This window comes from Nomascus leucogenys, chromosome 6 (assembly GCF_006542625.1).
Source record: "Nomascus leucogenys isolate Asia chromosome 6, Asia_NLE_v1, whole genome shotgun sequence".
Classification (NCBI taxonomy): Eukaryota; Metazoa; Chordata; class Mammalia; order Primates; family Hylobatidae; genus Nomascus; species Nomascus leucogenys.
In genome coordinates, this window is record NC_044386.1 from 48,619,490 (window position 1) to 48,643,219 (window position 23,730).

The following is a 23,730-nucleotide window of genomic DNA, read 5'->3' on the forward strand; positions in this document are numbered from 1 at the left end:
TACTCCCTTTTCTTACTTATTTCTGGAATAACCTAGAGCTCCGTAGCTTACTCTGTGTATAACTGTGTGTTTGTGTGTGTTTGTAAAATCTTTTACTTCTTTTGATCTTTTTGAAATCAAAAGTTCACTCAAAACTTCAAGATCCTTACAGGAATGATTGATTCAACATGCTCCCCCATCTAAAAAAGTTATTAATGTTCTATAGGTCCTCACTACTCAAAGTGCTGCTCCCTAAACAGCAACATCGACCTCACCTGGGAACTTGTAAGAACTGTAGACCCTCAGGTTCCACCCCAGACCTACTGAACCTGAATCTGCATTTCAGCAAGACCCCCAGGAAATTCTTGTGTCCATTAAAGTCTGCGAAGCACCACTGATGGCCATGTGACATCACTCAAAAGGTCTGTTTTCCTTCATTCGCCCAAACACTGATCGGGTGCCTCCTATATGCCAGGCACTAGGCTGAGTACAGGTGCATGAAAGACGAATGAGGTGTTTATTGTATCCTGGAGGAGCTCACAGGGAGGAAGCATGCAGGAAAATAAATACTGACAAAGTCTCTGATCTGTGTAGAAATAAAGTTCTGTGGGAGTGGGCAGGAAAACTGGAAAGAAGACTGAAAGGAGATGACAAAGGACCTGGTGTATTGGTGCAGCCCAAAGGAAGTTGTGACCTGTCTTGGAGTGAAATGGTCAGATTTGTGCTTTTGAAAGCATGCTGGAGAGGAAGATAATGGGAGGAAAAGTCGCAAGGGACTAGCTAGAAGTGGCAATAGATTCTTAGGGTCTGATTATATGTCATTGTCAGCAAAGGTGGAGAAAATGGGTGACAAAATTTGAGAGCTATTTCTAAAGTCGAGTAGACATGGTGGAGAGTGAAAATGGAAATGAAACAGGCTCCTTGCTTCTGACATGGGAAGCTGGGTGCTTGGATATACCTTTAACTGCAGAGTGGATGTGGATGTCAATATAAAGACGGAATGTTTCAGAATAGCTCACCCTCTCAAATACATTCCTACGACAGGTGGGCTCTCTGGCTTCTGTACAGATTTGAGGTATCCAATCAGTTAGATTGTTTCTGCCTCACCAGAACCTGTTACTTACTGAGAGAGACATGATGTGAGCACAATGCTAATGAGGTGAAGATTGTCGGTCCTTTGGGTCTAGTTTTCACTTCCCGGTGTTGGTGGGCAGTGATGGTTACTCATGTTCCATCCAGCCACCTCCCTGGGTACAAGGAGCCCTGAAGAACCAGTGGAAGGGTTTAGCCCAAATCCATCCCTGCTGTTAGAGAAACAAAAGTAACTCCCCAGTAATGGTAGCTCAAGAGCTGTCTATCTATAAACAAAGAAAACAGCAGAGTAGACAGAAGCACAGACATGTAGATGGGGCAGACAAATGTTGGAAAGTCTTGGTTTGAGTCACTTACAAATCTGTCTGTGATGGAAACTAATGAGTTTAATGGCAAGCATATTTTCATATGAAAACACATTTTGCTTTCCTCCGATCTAGTTATTTTCACAGTTGTTCCATGAGCAACAGACTTTTTTAAAGAATTGTTTTTAATTAATAAATATTTTGAACATATACTATATGCACATCATTTTTTTTTTAATTTGGACAGCATGAAAGTGTATACGGAAAAAAACAAGTTTTCCTCCCAACCATATTCCCTAAGTCCCCAAGTCCCCCTCCCTTAGAAGAAACCCGTTACCAGTTTCTTGTATATTCTTAAGAGATAGTCTATGGCTTTTGAAGTGTGTGTGTGTGTGTGTGTATGTGTGTGTGTTTGTGTGTGTGTGTGTGTGTTCCTCTTTAAAAATAATCAAGGGCCTCTCCCATCTCCCAAAAGATAACTTTCTAGGGAAAGTACTAAACGGCTCTTACTTCTTTTAATTCTTTTGGCAGTAAATTGCCTCCCTAGAAGATGCTGCGCAGTGCAATTATCTGAGTAATGAAATTAAAAGAGAAGTAGCACAGGGTGACCACCCCTCTGGGTAGGTTGAAAATGCTCCCAAGTGCTTCAGTGGTGGTCCCCTTATTCTAGCTTATTCTAGCTCCTTTTTTTTTTAGACAGTCTCGCTCTGTCACCCAGGCTGGAGTGCAGTGGCGCAATGTCAGCTCACTACAACCTCCGTCTCCTGGGTTCAAGTGATTCTCCTGCCTCAGCCTTCTGAGTAGCTGGGATTACAGGTGCGTATCACTGCACCCGGCTACATTTTGTATTTTCAGTAGAGACAGAGTTTCGCCATGTTAGCCAGGCTGGTCTTGAACTCCTGACCTCAAGTGATCTGCCCACCTCAACCTCTTATTCTAGCTCTTTTATGAAAGACAATTCAATGTGTGAAAGATGTTCAAAATGCAAGCTTATAACACATTATATCTACCATACAGTTTCCTCTTTTAAAGTAATAAATACACTCAGACACAACTACAATATCATTTTAGAGCACTACCTTCAACACAAGGGTGGAGATATTTTCCAAAAAGTTAATTATTGTACTGCTTATGTATACTTTTTTGAATTCTGCTTTTGTCATGGCATAGCCTTAGTACATTTTTTTTAATATTTGTTTGATACTTACCATGTTCAAGCACCTTGTATCTTATTTCTTAATTTATTTTTTAATTCCAATGCTGTTTTAAAAAGTAACTTCTGGCCAGCTGCGGTGGCTCACGCCTGTTATCCCAGCACTTTGGGAGGCCGAGGTGGGTGGATCACCTGAGGTCAGGATTTCAAGACCAGCCTAAGCAACATGGTGAAACCCCGTCTCTACTAAAAATACAAAATTAGCTGGGCAAGGTGGCGCTTGCCTGTCGTCCCAGCTATTTGGGAGGCTGAGGCAGGAGAATCACTTGAATTCTGGAGGTGGAGGTTGCAATGAGCCAAGATCACGCTATTGCACTCCAGCCTGGGCAACAAGAGCAAAATTCTGTCTCAAAAAATAAAAAATAAATAAATAAGTAACTTCATTTCTTGTTGTAAATTATTAGTATTATATACATCCTTTGAGCTGGAGCTGCAGGGTAAAACACTAATAAAGAAAAAAATATAAGAATCACCCACAGCACCCCACAGAGATAACCGTGTGTGTGTGTGTGTGTGTGTGTGTGTGTGTGTGTGTGTGTATCCTTCCAATCTTTTCCCTATGGGATGGTACATACTACTATTTTGCAACTTTTTAAATTAAAAAATCCTGTTATTAAATTTACGGTAGAGTATTTGAAAATACATAAAAGAATAATGGAGACAATAAAAAATCTCTGGTAATTCCATCATCCCTGTCCTTTCCCAATAGATCATGAATAGCACTCATTTATTCAACATATAGATAGAGAGAGAGGATATTTGCAAGAGCCTTCCTTCTCTCTCATTATCCATTTATAATTGGAGGGGACTCAGGCATTCCTTTTTTTTTTTTCCAGTGGCTTACAGTTCAGTACTGTACTTAACTATTTTGGTGCTCAAATTGTCCCAGATTTGACTGATGAGAGCCCTTTCATTCTGACTCCTGTGTCCCTGTGACATGCTCACATTTTTTTTTAACTTTCTGGCATCATAAGATGTTCCAAGCTCATTTGGTACATATTCTGCCAACAATCCTAGAATGTGCCACTTCTTTGATGAGCCCTGGTTTATCCTGGTGGGGAACAATGTTAGAGTCCAAGACGGCCTAGGCACTAAGTGTGCTCATGGCTTTAGGGTGACTTTGGTTTTCTACCCTCTCAGACAAAGCCAGGAATCAGATACATATACATTTATTTACACACACATACAAATATGCATATACACATCATAAATACATAATATCCATGTACGCATAAACATGCTTATATACGTGCTCATGTATGTATTTCTAAAATCATTAGTTCATACCAGTACCTCCACCTCCAATTGCAATATATCCCCGGAGGATTTTTCCCTGCCTTCCCCCATTCCCTATTTATATGTCTTTTCCTGCACGGTGAGAACTCTGGTACCCGGTAACCTACCTCTCTCTCTCTTTCTCTCTCTCTGTCTCTCTCACACACATATTTACTCATTTGCTCAATCCTGTAATACATCTAAAATCATTTCAAAATTGCTTTGCCCATACCCATAAAATAAACAAACCTGCTTAAAAATGTTTTAGTTAAGATTCATTTGCAGTTCTCTCTCCCCACCCCACCTGCCATATCCACGCCCCAGCATCACTTGGGAGCTTGTTAGAAATCCTATGGAATCAGAAACTCTGGCTAGAAACTCTGGCTTGTTAACGTTTTAACAAGCCCTGGCAGTGATTCTAATGCATGTTACAGCTTGATAAGCACACCCCAAAATATGCAGCTTGGGTTTGTTATATGTGTATGTGTGTGTGCACTCATGCCACGTGTTATTATGTAAAATAACACTTTAAACATCCGCTAAATGTAACAACCCTAAAACAAGCCTAGTGCAAACTAATAGGGGTCCTGTCACAGCATGGGTGTGGAGCTGCAGAAATTAAAACAAAAACAACAAAAACCCTCCAGTTCTTTAGTTCATCTCTTGGAGCCAGCCCGGTGGATAATAAGGGGTGGCACAGAAACCTTGTTCTTCCTCTTTCTGGGCATGAGATACCCTTACTTGCCCACAGGGATGCCCTTCAGTCCCACAGCTCCCTCCCTTCCATGTTAGGCACTTGGCAGTAAATTCGGACAAGTCAAGATGAAGGAGGCCCTGTCAATTAGTGCTAAAAAGCTCACAGCCATTACTCTGATCTTTTCCTCCATTCTCACCCAACTTCCTCTTTCATCGTAATCACAGAACAAAACCCTCTGCCTCCAGCAATGAACTCTGTGGACACTTCACACACATCTCACTTTTTTTTTTTTTTTTTTTAAGATGGAGTCTCGCTCTGTCCCCCAGGCTGGAGTGCAGTGGCGCGATCTTGGCTCACTGCAACCTCTGCCTCCCAGGTTCAATCGATTCTCCTGCCTCAGCCTCCCAAGTAGCTGGGACTACAGCTGTGTGCCACCATGCCTGGCTAATTTTTTGTATTTTTAGTAGAGACGGGGTTTCACTGTGTTAGCCAGGATGGTCTCGATCTCCTGACCTCATGATCCGCCCGCCTCGGCCTCCCAAAGTGCTGGGATTACAGGCATGAGCCACTGCACCCGGCCACATCTCACTTTTTTTTTCCTCTGCCAGGCTGTCTATGACAATCAATGCAGCTGGGTTTTACAAGTACAGTTTCACTGTAGGGAGAGAGGAGGGTTACCTGGGCCCAGTCCCACAGAAAGATCCCACAAAGCAGGCTCTTCTGGACCTGAAATCACAGAAATTACCTGGTATTCTTCTCAAAGCACAGATTCCCAGGCCACTCCTAAAATTCTGATGTAGTCAGCCTGTGTTTTTGCCAAAGTATGGAGTAATTATCTTGAGCTTGGAAAGATCTAAAATACTGTCCTAGGAGGAAGTGGCTCTCCAATTTATTGGGCATCCAAATTACTGGGAAGCTTGTTTAAAATATCTGCTTGTGATGGGTGCACCAAAATCTCACAAATCACCACTAAAGAACTTACTCATGTAACCAAACACCACCTGTACCTCAATAACCTATGGAACAAAAATGAAAAAAAAAATTTAGTGATTATCAAAATTACATCTGTTAATACATGCTAATTGTAAAAAAAAAAACAGACATTACTTAAAGGCATAAATAAGAATCCAAACAACATCTATAATCTCACCATTTAGGAAGAACCACAATTTATATTTTGGTATACATTCTTCTAAACTTTTTTCCATAGCTACACACACACACACACACACACACACACACACACACTTGCTTTTTATACAAAAATGAGATGATTCTATCTTTGTAGTTTTGTCATCTGCTTGTCCTTTTTGTAAGATCGGATGAATAGTTTTCCACTGCAATAAATATACATCTACATCATCATTCTTAATGGCTATAGAATTTTCTACTATATTTATTTGTTCATTTATTCAATAAATGTTCATCTATAAACCAAGCACCGAGCCAGATTCTGGGGATATAGTCATAGGTAAGCAAGTCTTTGCAACACAAATTTACCATAATTCATTGATTAACTCCCTATAGTTTTCACTACTATAAAAGGATCTATGATAAATATGTGTACTTATATTTTTGAGCACTTGCCTGAATATAGCCTTAGAATAAATTCCTAGAAGGGTTAATTACTTGATCAAAGTAAATATATTTTAATATTGATATAAATGCAGACCATCTTTCAGAAAAGTTGTTCCAATTGATGTTCCCATCAAAAGTGCCTATTGCTCCTTATTTTTGTCAACATTGAGGATTAGTAAGGTTTTAAATCTTTGCCAATCTCATAGACAAAAAATTAAAATAAATGTTCTCTCTCATAAACTGACAGAGATTTTATATCCTTTGCCCTGGATGTTCTTTTATTTCTGAGTGATTTGTATAAAGAAATTATTGTGTATTTTACAACTGCTTCTCAATTTTTGTCTTTGGATTTGATTTGTGGTATTTTTAAGCCATATTAAAGTTCTTTTTTTCCACGTTAAAAAATTAATTAAAAAACAAAATATGTGCTTGTGAATCTCACTCTCAGAGACAGTAGGTATAGGATGAGGTTCCAAAATGTGCATTGTGAACAAGCCGCCCCTTTGTGCTCCCGGGCGATGTTGATGTATTTGGGTCACACCTTTATTGGAGTTCACGCTCAGGACTCTCAGCCCTTGTTACTCAGAGTTCAGTCCCAGACCAGCAGCTAGACATCACCTGGGAGCTTGTTAGATGGTCAGAATCTCAGAGTCTACCCTGGCCTGCCGAATCAGAATCTTCGTCTTAACAAGATGTCCAGGTGATTTAAGTTTGAGAAGACTGATTTAGAGGAGTGGTTCTCAGCCTTGACTAAGTATTAGAATCACCTAGGGAGCTTTCAAAAATCCCAGGCTTAGGCCTCTGCGAGACTGAATAAATCAGTATCTCTGGAGATGGATCCCAGGCACGAGTGCTTTTAAAGTTTCTCAGTGGTTCCCATTTAGAGAAGACTAAGAACTTCTGAGGGTCCTTCCAGTCTCTCCCGTTGCAGAATGCAGGCCAGCCCTGAAGCCCAGGAGAAAGAAATGATACGCTAACCCATGGATCCAGGGCTCTACAATAGCCAGAGGTCCTACTCAAAAAGCCCAATGGCTTGGCAGTTGCCAGAAGAAAAAGAAACAAAATGGGATATCATTTCACCTTATTTATAAAGCATTCTTTGAGTCTTTCATCCCTTGAATTTTAATTTCTTCAAGACTTTTCTGCTGGGGTCATCTCTTTAATTTACTGTTAAGATTTCTACCACACAGACTCTCTGGATATTTGCTGACATTATCCATAAATCTGATCCTTATCTCCTCTCTATTTAACACAGATATGGACCAGTCACCACCCAGACTTAGCAAGGAGAGACGCTGACAGTACACCTCTGCCCTCTGGTACTCAGTGGCCCCACCTGGGCACCTAACCTTGGGAAAGGGGGCTGATTACCTACTCCCAACTAATTTCAATGTCCCACCCCAAATTAATTTCCTCTGCGCCTTCTGCTCCTCCAGCTCTGTTGTTCCAGCCCGCTCCTTACCTGTCCCTGGGCTCACTTCAGACCCAGTCATAGGAGTGGTGGCAATACCAAGGACTCAGCCAACCTTCACTGACTTCCCTGTCAGTGACATTTCAGATATATCCCCATATATTCCCCATATATATCCCCATATATTTATGATATAACATTTCAGAAATCTCCCCATGGTGCCATTAAACTACTGCAAAAATCACTATCCAGTAAAGGGATTAAGGCTATCTCATGGAACTTCATTCTATGTACACATTTTCAAAACTTAAAAGACTTGTGTCTTTTGCATCTCTATTTTCTATGGAGCCACATCCAACTTGCTTTTCCAACAAGGGTGCTGAGTATGCCAAGGAAATAATCCATGGTCTAGTATTACGGACTGTGTGAGAGAGATGAGTAGGTAACTAACTAATTATATTGTGGGGAAGGTGCTCTGTGGGCACAAAAGACAACAACTCTCCCTGGATGGGAGAGGGGATGGAGAAGGCTTAGCAGAAAAGAAGATGCTTGAGGTTGGCCTTCATTGCATAGGGAGATTTTTGTATGGAAAAGAGAAAAGGAAGGACATTCTGAATGTAGGAAACATCTTGGGCAAAGTAGTGGGGGTGTGGAGGTTCATATCTAGGAATGACTTCTGAGCAGTGTGGCAGGAATGATTGGTATTGAGTGGGCAGTAGTAGAAGGTGACATGGGAAACGTGGTTGAGGTCAGGGTGTCAAGGTCCTTGAATATCATGGTAGAGCAGCCGCCAAGGGCTTTCATCTTGGGGTTTTGGGAGACCCTTGTGAAACTAATTGTATAATGCATGTCATTGGAAGAATAGCATTTACAGTTTGATTCTACAGACAACTTTCCAAAAAAGCAAACGAGGAAAACTTCACTAATTTGAAATTAATTAGAGAAAATGTCTGATGACTTAGTGAAAACTCAAGATTGTAGGTTTTTTAAAGAAATTCTTTTTTTTTTTGAGACAGAGTCTCGCTGTTGCCCAGGCTGGAGTGCAGTGGCGCGATCTCGGCTCACTGCAGGCTCCGCCCCCCGCGGTTCACGCCATTCTCCTGCCTCAGCCTCCCGAGTAGCTGGGACTACAGGCGCCCGCCACCACGCCCGGCTAATTTTTTGTATTTTTAGTAGAGACGGGGTTTCACTGTGTTAGCCAGGATGGTCTCGATCTCCTGACCTCGTGATCCGCCCGCCTCGGCCTCTCAAAGTGCTGGGATTACAGGCGTGAGCCACCGCGCCCGTCCGAAGAAATTCTTTTTTATAACTCTCAATTACTGTAAATCCTATAAAGTAACATATACATATATTAATTAGAAAAATGAGGTCGATAAGCTAAGACTTACAATTCACAATAGGCATGTATTGGGTAAAAATAAGCATGTAATTCATCAGATGTGCTTTTTGTTTTGACCGTTTTGTGGAATCATCATTGTAACTAGAGCATCTGTATCACAGATTTCCAATCATTGGAGGCAAACTATTGTGAGTCTTTTTTAAGTGAGGGATACTGATGTAATAAAACTCCAACTGATCAACCATTAACAGAAGTTTAGGAATTTAGAATTCTAAAAGAATTTAGAAAAATCCTTTTTGAGATTTAATGTTTAATTATGGATACATAATAGTTGTATATGTTTGTGGGGTACATGTGATATTTCGATACAAGCATAAAATGTGTAATGATAAAATCAGGGTAACTAGGGTATCCATCACTTCAAGCATTTATCATTTCTTCCTGTTAGGAACATCCCAATTCTACTCTTTTAGCGATTTTGAAATATACAATAAATTATAATTAACTGTAATTGCCCTATAGTGCCCCCTAACACTCGATCTTATGCATTCTATCTAACTGTATTTTTGTATCCATTAAGCATCCCTTCTTTATCCCCCACTCCCCACTACCCTTCCCAGCCTCTGGTAACCATCATTCTACTCTCCATCTCCATGAGTTCAATTTTTTTTAGCTCCTACATGTGAGTGAGAACATGCAATATTTACCTTTCTGTGCCTGGCTTATTTCACTGAACGTAATACCCTCCAGTTCCAACCGTGTTGCTGCAAATGACAAGATTTCATTCTTTTTATGGCTGAATAATATGTATATATGTATATGTACCACATTTTCTTTATCCATTCACCTGTTGATGGACACTTAGATTGATGCCACATCTCGCCTATTGTGAATACTGCTGCAATGAACATGGCAGTGCAGATATCCCTTCAATATACTGATAGAAATCAAAATTCTTGAGCCAAACTTCCAGAAAAGAGCCCTATTGCCCTTTGCTACTGACCAAACTAGCAGGTTCAAGGCCGCAGCTTCTTTCTTCCCACCAGCTCCTTCGAAGCTGCAGTACAGCGGGAGAGCTTCATGGAGGGAAGGGTCAGGTTGATGGGTGTCTCTTCCTGTGAGTATAAAAACTGATGAGGCTGTGCTCAGGAAAGTGTGTGCACATGAGCGTGAATGGCCAGTGAGAGGACGATGCCAGTATCATTGGGTACGAAATGCATTCTTTCAACGAGAATTCTCAGCTACTCTTCTAGTTCAGGTTTAGCCTCTATCACAGGGAAAACAGAACAAGGGAGGGAAAACAAAGCTTGTGGTGAGAAGAACTGAGATAGTCTAGAATCACACCAAAATAGCTCTTTGTGGGGTCAAAGAAAGCAAAAGCTGGTATGGTTCTCTGTTTCCCCGTAGTCTGTGCCTGCAGAGGAGTGGGGGACGCACCTCCCGATGTCCTCCAGTGCTGTCATGGGGCCCTGTGCTGGCTCAAATCCCAGCTGTACCATTTTGCTGTTGGGGTGACTTGGGCCAGTCCCTTAACCTCGCCGAGCTTCAGGCTGCTCATTCATCGACTATAGAGAAAAACAGTATCTCCCTCACGCCCTTATTGTGAGGCCTGGTAAGGTGACTCATGAATGGGGCTTAGCTCAGGCGATCCACCCGTCCCAGGCCCAGGCAACCTTGTCCAGGGTTCTCATCTCTCCTGGGATGCAGCTGTGGAGCTTCACCTGGAGAAGACAGGTCTGTCACCATGTTTTATTCACTGACTCAGGAAGGACTCCAGGCAGCAGACTATGGGATGGCAGGATTCTGTCCTGGACAGCTCTGCTAGAGGAGCAGACCAGGGGCTGGGAGAGGCTCCAGTGACTTTCCCGACCTGGCTTTGCCAAGGCCCTCTGCTCCCGCTCTTTCCTTTTCCACTGGGTGAGCTGCTTCCTTCAGCTTCTTCTCAAAGCTGATACACACAAGGAGGCAGCTGTCCCATGCTCCCCTGCATCCTTCCTGACATGGGACTATTCCAGTCCCTCTCCCAGGCCAGCATAGGTGTGCTGTCTGCTATGCTGCCAGAACTCCTTTGTCTCAACTTCCCTCCAGCCCACTTTCCTGGAAGGCCAAACTGCAGTCCTTTCGGCCACATCAAGACAGGTCTGGCTGACACCCGGACTGCTGCTTGGCTGACCAACTGCTGCTGTTCTGTTCACCTTGGGTGCAAGTTCTCTGAGCTCCACTTCACACGCTGCTTCAGCTCTTGCCCCCATTTCACCATCCTGGGGAAAGTTTCCATGATGTGTTCACTGGTGCTGCCCTCTGCTTCCAGGGTCCAGTGAAGCTGGAGGCCCAAGTCCCCTACTAACCAGCCCACAGGCAAGCTGCCTAACCTCTCTGACAGGGTTTCACCTACAAAAAAAAAAAAGGAAGAATACCTCACCTGAGTTTTGTGGGGATCACATAGTAAGGTTTTATGGAGGTGTTTTAAGCACTGTAAAGCAAGACACAAGGGTGAGTTATGGTGATTATTCCCCACTGGGAATGTCTGCTTTTTGCATGTTCTTATTAGGCTTTCCATGTGTGCGACCAAAAGAGTTTCCATAGTTGCTCTGGCTACTAACAGAGACACAGCAAACACAGCTCGTGTCCAGTAGGTTGTTTGGGCTCCACCTCCCTCCACTGGCCATCAGTTTCCAGACAATCTGTGCAGGACTTTGCTTCCCATGCAAAGGCTGTCCTTGGCCGTATCAGTTAGAGCTCACTGGTGTTGCTTTTCAAATGGCACACTGGGCTGTGCCCTCTGAATTTGCCACTTAAGAGCTCCTTTGTCACCCAAACAACTGGGGACACAGCTTATAAAAATATACACCGCACAGTAAGATCACTCAAGGAAAGGCAGATAACATTCTGACCTAGGACTCCTGGAGTCTGAGCTCTAATCCTGACGGTCTCGGTGAATCCAATGGCTCTTTAATGTCCACAGTGTAGGTACTGGCCTGGAATACAGGCTCAGGAACAGTCCCGCCACGTTTACTTGCATAGTTTCCCCTTCATGTGTCTCTCCCTATCCCCACTGCATTTTACTGAAACCTGTTTATTTGTGTGCTCGCTCGTCCACATATATTGTCTCTAAGAGTTTACTTTGAAAAACAGCTTCAGCTGACAAGAGAGGGTCTTCGGGGCTCAATGCACATGAACAGCCGACTACCTCTTGTCCTTTGCCACAGCCCAGAAAAGGGTCTCTCTCAGTGGCAGGTAGGGGTGAGAGCAGAGGGCTCACCCTGTGTGCATGGCTGGCTGCTGCTGCTCTTACAGCTTGATAGAGATGTAATTCACATACCATAGAATTCACCCATTTAAAATCATCCAGTTAGTCACAGAGCTTTGCAACCACAGTCAATTTTAGAACATTTTCATCACCTCCCCAAAAAAGAAGAACCATACCTATTAGTCACTCCCATTTCCCACCACCACCCCTTCAGCCATAAGTAACCACCAGCCTGCTTTCTATCCCTGTGGATTTTCATATTCTGGCCCACATGCTTTTTGATATTTTTGTTCCCTACCCCTGAAGCCCCAAGTTCTCCTGAGCAGGGTTTGCAGGGATGCCATGGCCAAGCCCATCAGGAATCTGGGTAGCAGCCCTGGGCTGGCTCTTGAGAACTTCAGGATGTGTCTTGCCTTACCGGTGCACCCCCATCTGACCCAGAGGCATTGGAGCAGCAAACGGGCTGAGGGCTGCCTGGACATTTCTCTTCTAAATCCAAGCCAGAACCTCCATGCATGACTTGGACATCACAGACTTACCTGTGTGAGAACACCTGGCCCTGCAGGCTGCTGAGGGGTTGCAGTTTTCAGCATCTACATCAGCCTTTAGGGTGAAGATGCTGCATCTCCAGCAGGCCCTTACGAAAATGCCAAGCTGTCTTTAGATGTCAAGGCAGTTTCATGGCGTCCTGGACATCTCAGCCTTTCCCCTTTACTGCTCTCTAGCCCATTTTCTCTGCGATGATGTTAGGACAACACACTCTAGGGCAGCTATTTCGAGGGAGAAAATACTTGGCTGGAGTCTAAGGACTCACAGAGAGCAAGCCACGTATGAGTGGATAAGCTGCCAGCACACAGCTCAAGCCCAGCTCTGTGGCCACTGATAGATGTGTGATCTTGACCAAGTCCTTCACCTTCTTTGAGCTTAGTGTCCCCAGCTGCAAAATGGAATACGATGGCTTCTCTCACCTCACAAAATGGTACTAAGAATTAGTAAGATAATATATTTGCTATGGTTTGAATGTGTCCCCCAAATTTCCTGTGTTGGAAACATAATCCCCAAATTCATAATGTTGATGGTATTTGCAGGGGCATATCCACGGAGCTGGGCCAGAGCTTGTGTCTTCTGAGTCCAGGCTCATTTAAGAAGTTGTATCATAAGTTCATCTGGCTTTATTAATGCCTCCCAGGCCAATATATGTGTGCCCACATATTCCCAGACAAATTCTTGGCAGACTTTTGCATAATTCAATCAGCACTTTATACGTTCTAAAGTCCTTTGTATCATTAAATCAGGAAAATGGATATAAGTTGGTATACAAATGCTTGAGTGACAACTGATCCTAAGATGTTACTATATACTGTGTTTTAGAAAGCGTGTTCTAAGACAGGGCTTCTTAAACTCTGGGTAGTGAAGGACTAGTTTATTGGTTTGTTTCTAACTTCCATCTGTCCTGAATGAATAATTTTGATAATACAATAAAAATATATTACTAGAAAAATAATCACACATTTGAACGTTGCAGCAATGTCAAACTGCCATAAACATTTCTAATTGCTTATTCTCAATTTTTTGTGCTGATCTTGTTGCAGGTCAGTAATGGTTCACAGACCAGCACAGGTCTGCCAACCACACTCTGAGAAACTGTTCTAAGGAACACCATTCCTAAGAGAAATTCCCTGAATAAAGAATTCTTTGATCAAATAAGTTTGGGAAAGCCTATAAGCTAGAAAGTGTTGATGCTCAGTAACATATTAAAGCTCTGAAAAGTCCTGCATTAAAGAAGTTTGGTTAATCAGTAATTAATTCAGCATTTCCCAAACCAACTTGATCTCACAACTCATTGTTCACAAAATACCTTTCAACCTCCTGCAAAGTTACATTTCTTGAAACCCACTTGGCTCTGCCTTGCCTACTATAGGCAAAGCCGTCCCCAGGCATGCCTGAACTAGAAGCTTCTGTCCTTTGCCCACACCCTCATGCTCTGTTTTTTCTTTCTTTATAATCTTCTATTCCCTTGGCTCACAAAGTCATGCTCTGACTTTTACCATCTTTCATGCCTACTTCTACCTCCTCCATAGTACTCACTTTGGGTGACCTCACCCATAAACATCAAAGTCACTTGTCTGATATACTTTGCCAGTGCATCCTATAGATCTGTCTGCTTGCCCACCCTCGTGGAGGTGACTCATAACAGATCTTCATCATTGGTGCTACCTTTCACCAACAATGGCCATCTCCTTCCATTTAATCCAGTTAACTGACAAGTATGTCTCTATTTGTAATGGAAACTGTACCCCTACATAAAAATATTACATTCACATAAAACATGTGTGTTGCTGTTCCCTAAGCAGCACTACTTCTTGTCATACTCCTTTTTCATTATCTCTCTCTGTCTATCCATCTTGCACACTCATGTGGACTCTCATAACCTCCAACTGGGGGTTTCCTACCTTACAATGGGTAATCTCTACTCTGAAATCAACTCTGTGGAAATTTCAGCTCTCACAGCTATGGTCTGGTGAAAGCTTCTAGAAGTATGACTTGTTTCTGTGGGTTGCTCCACTTAGCCTCCTCTGGTCATCAGTGACTCTCAATAAGCTCTAGTCTACTCTCCATTTTACTGATATCTCTGCTTTCTTTTTCAGCACCTCCAACTTTGGCAGCATTTTCTCCAGATCTAATCACATCTACTTATTCGCAGACATACCCCTGCCCCATATCCACATGGATACTGATCTGCCCTTACAACCAGCCACTAGGCCAGGGTGTCCTGGAGATATAGAGCAAGTCAGCCAGGGTCCCTGCTCCAAGAGAATCTCACTTCCCAGGTTCTGGTATTGTAACGTTTACAGTGCTTGAGGTCCCAGGGCAGGAACTTCCAAACTGCATTTCTCCAACATTAATATTGTATAAGATATTAATGGACAGTCTCCACCAAAAAGTGTTCTGGGGTCAAACAAATTTGAGAAACAGAATTAGCTGTGCTTACATATGTTATGAATCTTGAGGAAGAGGCAATATATGATAGATTTTTTTAAATATCCTTGATCTGCAAACCATCTTTTCAAGGAACCCCTGTTTGAGAGAGTATCATTCTTCTGATGCCATTTGGGAAATGCTGGCTCAGGGGTAGCTTCAGCAGACAGTCCTGCCAAATGCCAACGACCAGACTAAAGTCATTCAAACATACAATCTGGCTAGATGGAAGATGAATATCTCTTTCTGATTTCCCTTAGCTCTGCCTTTTGAATGATAAATAAGTCAAGTCTGTACCCAATGCTCAGTTATTTACTTTCCCATGGGTGAGTGTTCTGTGTAATTTACCATCTAGAGACCTAATGACTTCCAAGTCTATATTTCTAGCCCAGATCTCTCCCCTGAACTCCAGTTCCCATACATCCTGCTGTCTGCTGGACAACCACCTATTGGAGATCTTTAACAGAATGTCCAGCAAGCACATCCAAGGCAATTTGTTCCATATAGAAGTGGTTACTATCCTCACAAAACTCATTTCTTCATCTGCATTTCCTAATGGCCCCATTACTATCATCCAACCAGAAACCTGGCAGATGTTCCAGACTACAAATTCTTAGCCAAGTAGTCAATAAGTCTTCTTGATTTGACCCCCCAAGAAGTTCTTCTCCATTGTCAACTGCCATTGTCTAATTTTGGATCCTCATTAAAGTGGTTTTCTTTCCTTTTTCTGAGTTAGAGTCTAGCTTTATCACCCACGCTGGGGTGTAGTGGTGCGATATCAGCTGACTACAACCTCCGCCTCCCGGGTTCAAGCAATTCTCCTACCTCAGCCTCCCGAGTAGCTGGGATTACAGGCACCTGCCACCACGCCCTGCTAAATTTTGTATTTTTAGTAGAGACGGGGTTTCACCACGTTGGCCAGGTTGGTCTCGAACTCCTGACCTCAAGTAATCTGCCTGCTTCGACCTCCCAAACTGCTGGGATTACAGGCATGAGCAACTGTGCCTGGCCCAACAGTGGTTTTCTGACTTGTATTTTAGATCCGGTTCTCTGCAAAACAGACTCTGAGTTTCTGAGATGTGCATTCAGAAAGGTTTTGGGAGCATGTTATGGAGAATAATCCCCCTGGGGGTGGTGAAGGAAGTAAGAGTGGGCGGAAGGAGGAGCCGAACAACAGTGAGGCAAAAATAGCCTCAACCAATTATATGGAATGTTCTTGAACCGGGTGACTCTTTAGTTGTCTCACTTGATGCAAGGGGTTGGGGTGAGGGTCCTTAAACCAACACATTTCCACTCTCCTAGACCACCACCTTCCATACCCCCATCTCCTACAGCCTCCCACCCACCCCCACTAGATGTGGGCAAACCCCCACCCCACCCCAGGGTGGCATAACCTTTGACCAAGGGCAATTCCAAGAATGGACCTCACCTGAGAGCCACCTGTCACCAACCCTTCCAGCAGCTGGAGGAACAAGTGCCTCAGTCCTGAAGGGGGATCTGAGTAGTAGACCACAGCACCCACTGTAGCATTCTTGTCCCTAATCTTGCTGCTTTCCAGTTCTCCCTCCATAACTCCACCAGAGGGGTTTTTCTAAGCCCAAATGTAATCACACTACACCCTTACTCATGCCTCTCCCTACCTCCTCCTTACCTATGAGATGATTCATATCTGAACTCTGTCTACACACGAAGCCATCTCCCACAGCCTTTGCTTCTTGTATGCCCTCATGCCTCACAAATACCAATCTACTAATACTTATCAATCCTTCACAATGCTGCTCCCTCTGCAGGGAATGAGCTTTCCCACTCCTCTCACTAGCAAGCCTCCATTTATCCTTTAGGGCCCATCTGAAGTGCCTTCTCTATAATTCCTTCCTGAATATCTTCAAGCAGTAGACTCTGTACACTCTTTTTATACTCTTGTAGTTAATTGCTTATGTGCAGTTATTTGCTTAAATCTGGCATCCTTAAGAGCAAAACCTGTGTTGTATTCATTTTTAAGTCAATGAATCAGCCATCTGCATCAGTATTATATGAGGCTGTGTCTACATGGGCTGACTCAAACTAACTGGAGTTGACTTTAGTCATTTTTTTCTGGAACTTAATCTAGGTGCCCAGTGAGGGCTGTAGGCCCCTGGGAGGAGGAACTCTATTTGGAGACTCTCACCTGGCTCAAGATGTCTATAACTAGAGGCTCTGAGGGAGTTGGGCATTTAATACTACTGCCCGTTAGGTTGATGCCGCCCCTCATGGTGGGCAAGAGGCATAGCAAGTGACCTACAGGACATGTTACAAAAGGCCATAAGGCCTGCCTTGCCTACAAATCTCCTTCATGACTGAGCCCTCCCTTCATGTCCATTCTGAAATTCTCACTCTTATATTTACTAACGGTTGGACCAGTGGCCCTGTAAGTAGGGTGAATACACTCCAGAGCCTGGGCAAGCAGATGCATCTCTAGAAGAGAATTCCATGTCTATTTATTTTTATTTTATCCCTTTAAAACTTTTAGTATTGTGGGCTGGGGGCAGTGGCTCCTCTAATGGGAGGCCAAGGTGGGCAGACTGCTTGAGCCCAGGAGCTCAAGACCAGCCTAGGCAACATGGTGAAACCCCATTTCTATATTAAAAAAAAAAAAATACAAAAAAATTAGCCGGGTTGTGGCAGCACGCACATGTAGTGCCAGCTACTCCAGAGGCTGAGGTGAGAGGATCGCTTGAGACCAGGGAGGCAGAGGTTGCAGTGAGCCAAGATTGCACCACTGTATCCAGCCTGGGCAACAGGGTGAGATCTTGTCTCAAAAAAAATGTTTTTGTATTGTGTATGTTTCATAATGTGCACAATATAGTAGTATACTAACACATGTATATGATTTATAAATAGAGAATATACACTTAGAACTTTTTTTACTAAGTAGCATATTGTTTTAAAAAATCGGAGCCCTCTGGATTGGACTCTAAAGCCTTGAGGCCTCTGCAGCTTTCATCCTATGAGCTCTGCAGCTGATCTGTTGCTGAGCTAACTTGTACCAATGACACCTAAAGTTTTACAGGAACTCTGAAGTCCAGGATTTACCTAGCTGGGAATGAAAGGGAGGGGCAGGCTGAGGAGGGCACAGAGGCTGAATCTAGCCAGAGCTGGTGAACCATCAGTTAAGGAATTGAGAACCTGGAATACACAGAGGCATGCCATGAAGCAGAAGGCAGCAACAGGTAGGACAGCAATGGGAGGGATGCGATGTGGAAGAGTGGCAATCCCTCCCTCCACCACAAAGCATGCCCCGTCCATCTTCCATTATGGTCGGGATGAGAGGTACAGCCAGCCAGGTATAAAGGTGGCAGTGGCTGCTCTAGAACACCTACATAGGGGGCTAAGAGGCGGCAATCTGATTGCAGTGAGGGCATAGGAGCCTTTTCTTAAGGCTGCATTCGCATATCAGAGCACTATTTTTACTTGTGTTGTGTGGTTATTTGTGGATGGTTGTGAGGATTGATTGATGGTGGAGATTGGGTGGAGGGGCAGTGTGCATTGTTACCAATGCAGCCTTGAGAGTCCTTTAGCAGGTGGAGACTAGTGAGACGCATTAGGGTGGAAAGAGAATTATGGCATCTAAAATCAGAAGAGACCCTGATCTGGCGCCAAACCCTGGGGCCTGAGGGCTGCATTGGGATGATATGTTAGAGTAACTCCAGCAGCCAAAAAGCAGCTTCATAATACAGGACCAGACATGCATGGGCAGGGAATGGGCCCCTCAGTGGGAGACCTGGTAAGGGATGAGGGGGACTCCAAGAGCATGGCTTGCAAAAAGGAGGCACAGAGAGACCCCGGAGATGAACATGGCTAACTTGGCAGGTTTAGTCTCAATGTCAAGGAAGGGTGGTTCACACCTCCACAGTTCCCGGTTCCACTAGAAAATCAGTAGAAGACTGTTTGATGGCCATGATAAAAAACTATATACTGAACTTTCTTATATACAGATTTTCCTGGAAAATAAAAAAGATCAGAAGGGAAACAAATGCAATTCCTTTCTAGTATGTTTTTAGACTCTGAGCAGGCTCTTAGTATTCTACTGGCAGCAGACTATAAACCCTTTGAGGGCTACAACCACTTCTTGCTGACAAGGCGTTGCATTTGTAAAGTTAGCATAAACTTTTACGTACCCTATTTCATACCACAACACAGCAAGGTAGGTATTCTTATATGCATTTTGCAGATGAAGAAATAAAAGTTCAAAGTGATAAGTTCATTTAGCCAGAAACTTACATTCTACGGGTGAGGAATCTGAGGACCAGATGGAGTTAACTGACTTACCCAGGACAAAGAGCAAATACTCATCAAAGCCACAACCCACGCCCAGGCCTCGCAGAACTTCACCTGTATCCCAATTCTCCATTCTTTTATTACACTTTCCTCCCAGCCCCCAATGGTGCTTAAAGCAGAGGTCAGCAAATAGAAAGCAGGCCATGACGAATGGCTAACAAATTTTATGAGCTCTGTCTTTCTGCTCTTGATTCTCCCCTAGACCATTTGTTCTAACATCTTCTGTGTTTCTTCACAGCATGCAAAAGGAAAGAACAAGAACATGGGAAAGACAGAGGCAACACACCCAAAAAGCCCAGGTTGGTCTTCACAGACGTCCAGCGTCGAACTCTACATGCAATATTCAAGGAAAATAAGCGTCCATCCAAAGAATTGCAAATCACCATTTCCCAGCAGCTGGGGTTGGAGCTGAGCACTGTCAGCAACTTCTTCATGAACGCAAGAAGGAGGAGTCTGGACAAGTGGCAGGATGAGGGCAGCTCCAATTCAGGCAACTCATCTTCTTCTTCAAGCACTTGTACCAAAGCATGAAGGAAGAACCACAAACTAAAACCTCGGTGGAAAAGCTTTAAATTAAAAAAAATTTTTAAAAGACCAGGACCTCAAGATAGCAGGTTTATACTTAGAAATATTTGAAGAAAAAAAAAGTGTTATTTATAGTCCAAAGAAACCAAAGACTCAGCTCACTTGCATTCTGACTTTGTTTGGAGACACACAGTTCAGCAGGGTGGCGACTTGGCAAGACAAGTGATGAGCAGGAAAACACCACTGTATCTCACACCTTCAATCCATGACCATCCTCGCTGTGCTTGGCTGTTTAGTGGTTTGGAGCATAGCGATTTTGAGCCATTGAGCGGACATCTTTTAAGATCGAACTTTCTCATCTGTTCTACCATGCCACGAAGGTGTATGGTGTCTCAGTACTGTGTGTGGGTGTGTGTGCAAATGTGTGTGTGCATGCACACACACACACAACCACCACCACCAGTGGTTAGAGACTTAGGCAGAGCTGGTCTTCAGAAATGGTTGTGCTAGAGGAGTGCAACCAACATGGTATGGGGTTGTCTGAGTTCATTGGATTAGGAGTGTGATTTTGCTCGTCTAGCCTAGCGTTTGAACCTGCCAGGCCTGCAACCTAAATGCAGATTCAAACCCAGCAAAGAAAATTTGAATGACACCTAAACCAGTGCATTCTCTTTGTTTGTTAAGGAATGTTCAGATATTTTTTAAGAAATGAAACAAGAGTCCATCCATTAAAAAAATCACCTAGGTACCAAAGAACACACTTAATATTATAGTGCAGGTATTTTATTGCAATGATTTTAATAACCAAAGCTATTTTTACACAAGATACTATGTAAAGTTATACGTATGAACTGATCTAGCTGTAATACACATGCCACATAGAATCATGACTATTATTTATGACTCTTGAAGCATTTGAAATATGAGTTTTCAGAACTGGCAAGAAAGAATGTAGCTTCAGGGAAGCAATTAATATCATGGCAGAGAGGTCGATGCAGTACATGTGTATATCCAGATGGCACACTCCTTTTCAGGATCCATAAATGTCACTTAAGTAGAGAGATAGACATGATTCCATAATCCGTTCCTAGCTGAGAAAACCTGAGGATCTTTCCAAAGTAATACCCCATTTTTACACTAGAAAACAAGTTTAACAGGGAGGGTAACTTAATTAGAAAATTTGTTCAAAGTAATGCTTTTTAGTAAAAGGTCACTAAATAAAGAACTATCCTTAGATTAATTGACTTATATTTGCTTTATGCATTTGACACCAAAAACCTCTTTTAAATACTTCACAAATACAAATAAAGTGAAAAAAACAACATTATTATTCAAATGAACTATTCAGTACTTGTAACTATCCTAAAAAGTAATTGAACTAACTTATTGCCAATCCCAGAGATTTTATGACTTCGACATCAATAAAACAGCAGGTGCAACTGAGAAATGGTGGAATTGGTGGAACTGCATAGAAAAAAGCCAGTGTTCTGGTGGACGACAAGACTTTTGATCTATTGGTATTAATCAATTTATGGAACTAAGAATAGCCTCCAAAGCATTCTGCATTCTTTCTTGCTACTGCATTAAGCTGGAAATTTTATAATATACATTTTGCTCTCTAATAGGGACAGATTAAAAACTAGACCTGAGCTTACAAATACAAAATTTTAAATTTCTATTTTTCCAAATCACTTAACCAGAGCTGTAGAAATCAAAGCCAAAAAAAAAAATGAAGTTGTATTAGTGGTACCCCAGTGAATCACTTGATTCCCAGGAAAATTCTCTCTGAATTCAGTTGGACTATAACTTATCTAAGCGGATGCCTATTATGCCATTAGGTAAAGAATTGGATACTGTTAGTTAATTACCTCCCCTACTTAGAACTATAAAATTAAATGTTATCCTAATGATAAGTTGTTTTATTGAGATTCATTAAAAATGCCAAAGAATAAAACTGAACCATCTTGATACAAAACATAACTCCTTAGCATCAAATCTCAGCACCTTGTCCAGGTCTGTAACAGGCAGGCAACTAGAGAGGTGAAGCGAAACCAACAAGCCATCTATCTGTGTCTCCTTCATGTCTGCTGTCGAATGAGAAGAGGAAACCAACATATACTTCTTGTTTGATGAAATACTTCATTTGCCTTGACATGTTTTTTTTTTTTTAAATTTCACCCACAACTCCAGCTTAAAAATTTCTCTTCTAAATATGGCACAATTATAGTTCAGCTATTGAAAGAGACCATTTAAATGGCCACCCTTCAAGATTTACTAAAAAATAGAATCTTGTCAATGACATAAACAAAAAGGAAAAAACTGATTAACATTTTCTCTCTCTCCAGGAATGGAGGGAGCCGGGGATACAGCTACATAATGTATTTATAATTTAGGAGGGAGGAAAGCCTTGTTTATTTAAAACGTGGTAATTCTAAATGCAGGGAAATTCAAGCTGTGTCTACACACAATCTTACCAAACTCAAACCCCAAGAAAAGAATAGCAGAATTCAGACAACCATGTTTTTTATTTGTTGTTACTATATATTACCCCCAAAATCAATCCAACTGCATGTTACCACCTTTTTTTTTTGAGACAGTCTCACTCTGTCACCCAGGCTGGAGTGCAGTAGTGCAATCTCAGCTCACCGCAACCCCCGCTTCCCAGGTTCAAGTGATTCTCCTGCCTCAGCCTCCCAAGTAGTTGGGATTACAGGCGCCACCACGCCCAGCTAATTTTTGTATTTTTAGTAGAGACAGGGTTTCACCATGTTGGCCAGGCTAGTCTTGAACTCCTGACCTCAGGTGATCCACCCGCCTCAGCCTCCCAAAGTGCTGGGATTACAGGCATGAGCCACTGTGCCTGGCCCATGTTACATTTTTGACCAATTATTTTGGTACTGTGTAGGCACAGTCTCACAGAATATTGCTTCATTTTCAGTATCCCACCATAACGGTTTTTTAAGAAACTAACCAGTTATCCTATTTGCTAACACCAAAGATAATTTTCATACCAGCATTGAATTTGCACCCATTATGCAATTTCAGGGCTTAGAGATATATTTTCTCATAAACAGATGCACAAATCAGAGCCTGAAAAGCAATTTTTTTACTTGACTGTTTAAGCATACTCACGTCCTTTGCTTTTTAGAAATTGTGATGGACAAACTCAGCTTCTCACAAGCAATACACTTATTACATCATGTATGACTGATTCTTTACTTGCTCCTGAACTGGCATGTAGAAAAAAAACACAATGCTTCCATTCTTATTTAGTGTAAATTTCTGGCTTGAGTTTTTAAATCTACATTCCACAGAGAAGATCATGTACCATTTGTTCACCCATCATTTCTCAATTCTTTTGCAAAATTCACCAGAAAAAGGTATTTATCTTACTCTTTTATTTATTTGTACATGTGTTTATTCCCAAACTGCACTTAAAGTAATCCTTTTTTTTTTTTTTTTTTTGGTAGAATGGAAGTTAGTCTGTTTCTGGCCATAAGACATTCAGGTCTTCTCATCACTGGAAGCTTTCCTGTAGAGGGCAGGGAGGTGTGATGTCTGGACACCCCAAAACCCCAGATTTCAGTAAATGTTCAGGTAAAAGAGCTCTGGATGTCAGGAATTGAGTATTCCAGTCCCTGGATGCAGCTGGAATAGAGTCCAAGACCAAAGAAAATGTGTAGGAAATCCAGAAGTTCTAAATGAACATGGCACTCACTGTGCCCCCGCAAAAAAGCGAAATTATTTTTCCAGGAAAATATAAAAGCACT

The 23,730-nt window shown here is 42.4% G+C and overlaps 1 protein-coding gene across 1 annotated transcript in view; it reads left to right on the forward strand.

Annotated features, from left to right (window-relative positions):
• ONECUT1 (one cut homeobox 1) overlaps window positions 1–20,360 on the forward strand; it is a 33,126-nt gene extending 12,766 nt beyond the window's left edge. Inside the window, exon 2 of the mRNA XM_003266943.2 lies at window positions 19,674–20,360. Within this exon, the coding sequence (XP_003266991.1) occupies window positions 19,674–19,966 (293 nt within the window). The 3' untranslated portion in view covers window positions 19,967–20,360. The remainder of the gene's footprint in view (window positions 1–19,673) is intronic.
• The last annotated feature ends 3,370 nt before the right edge of the window (window positions 20,361–23,730 follow it).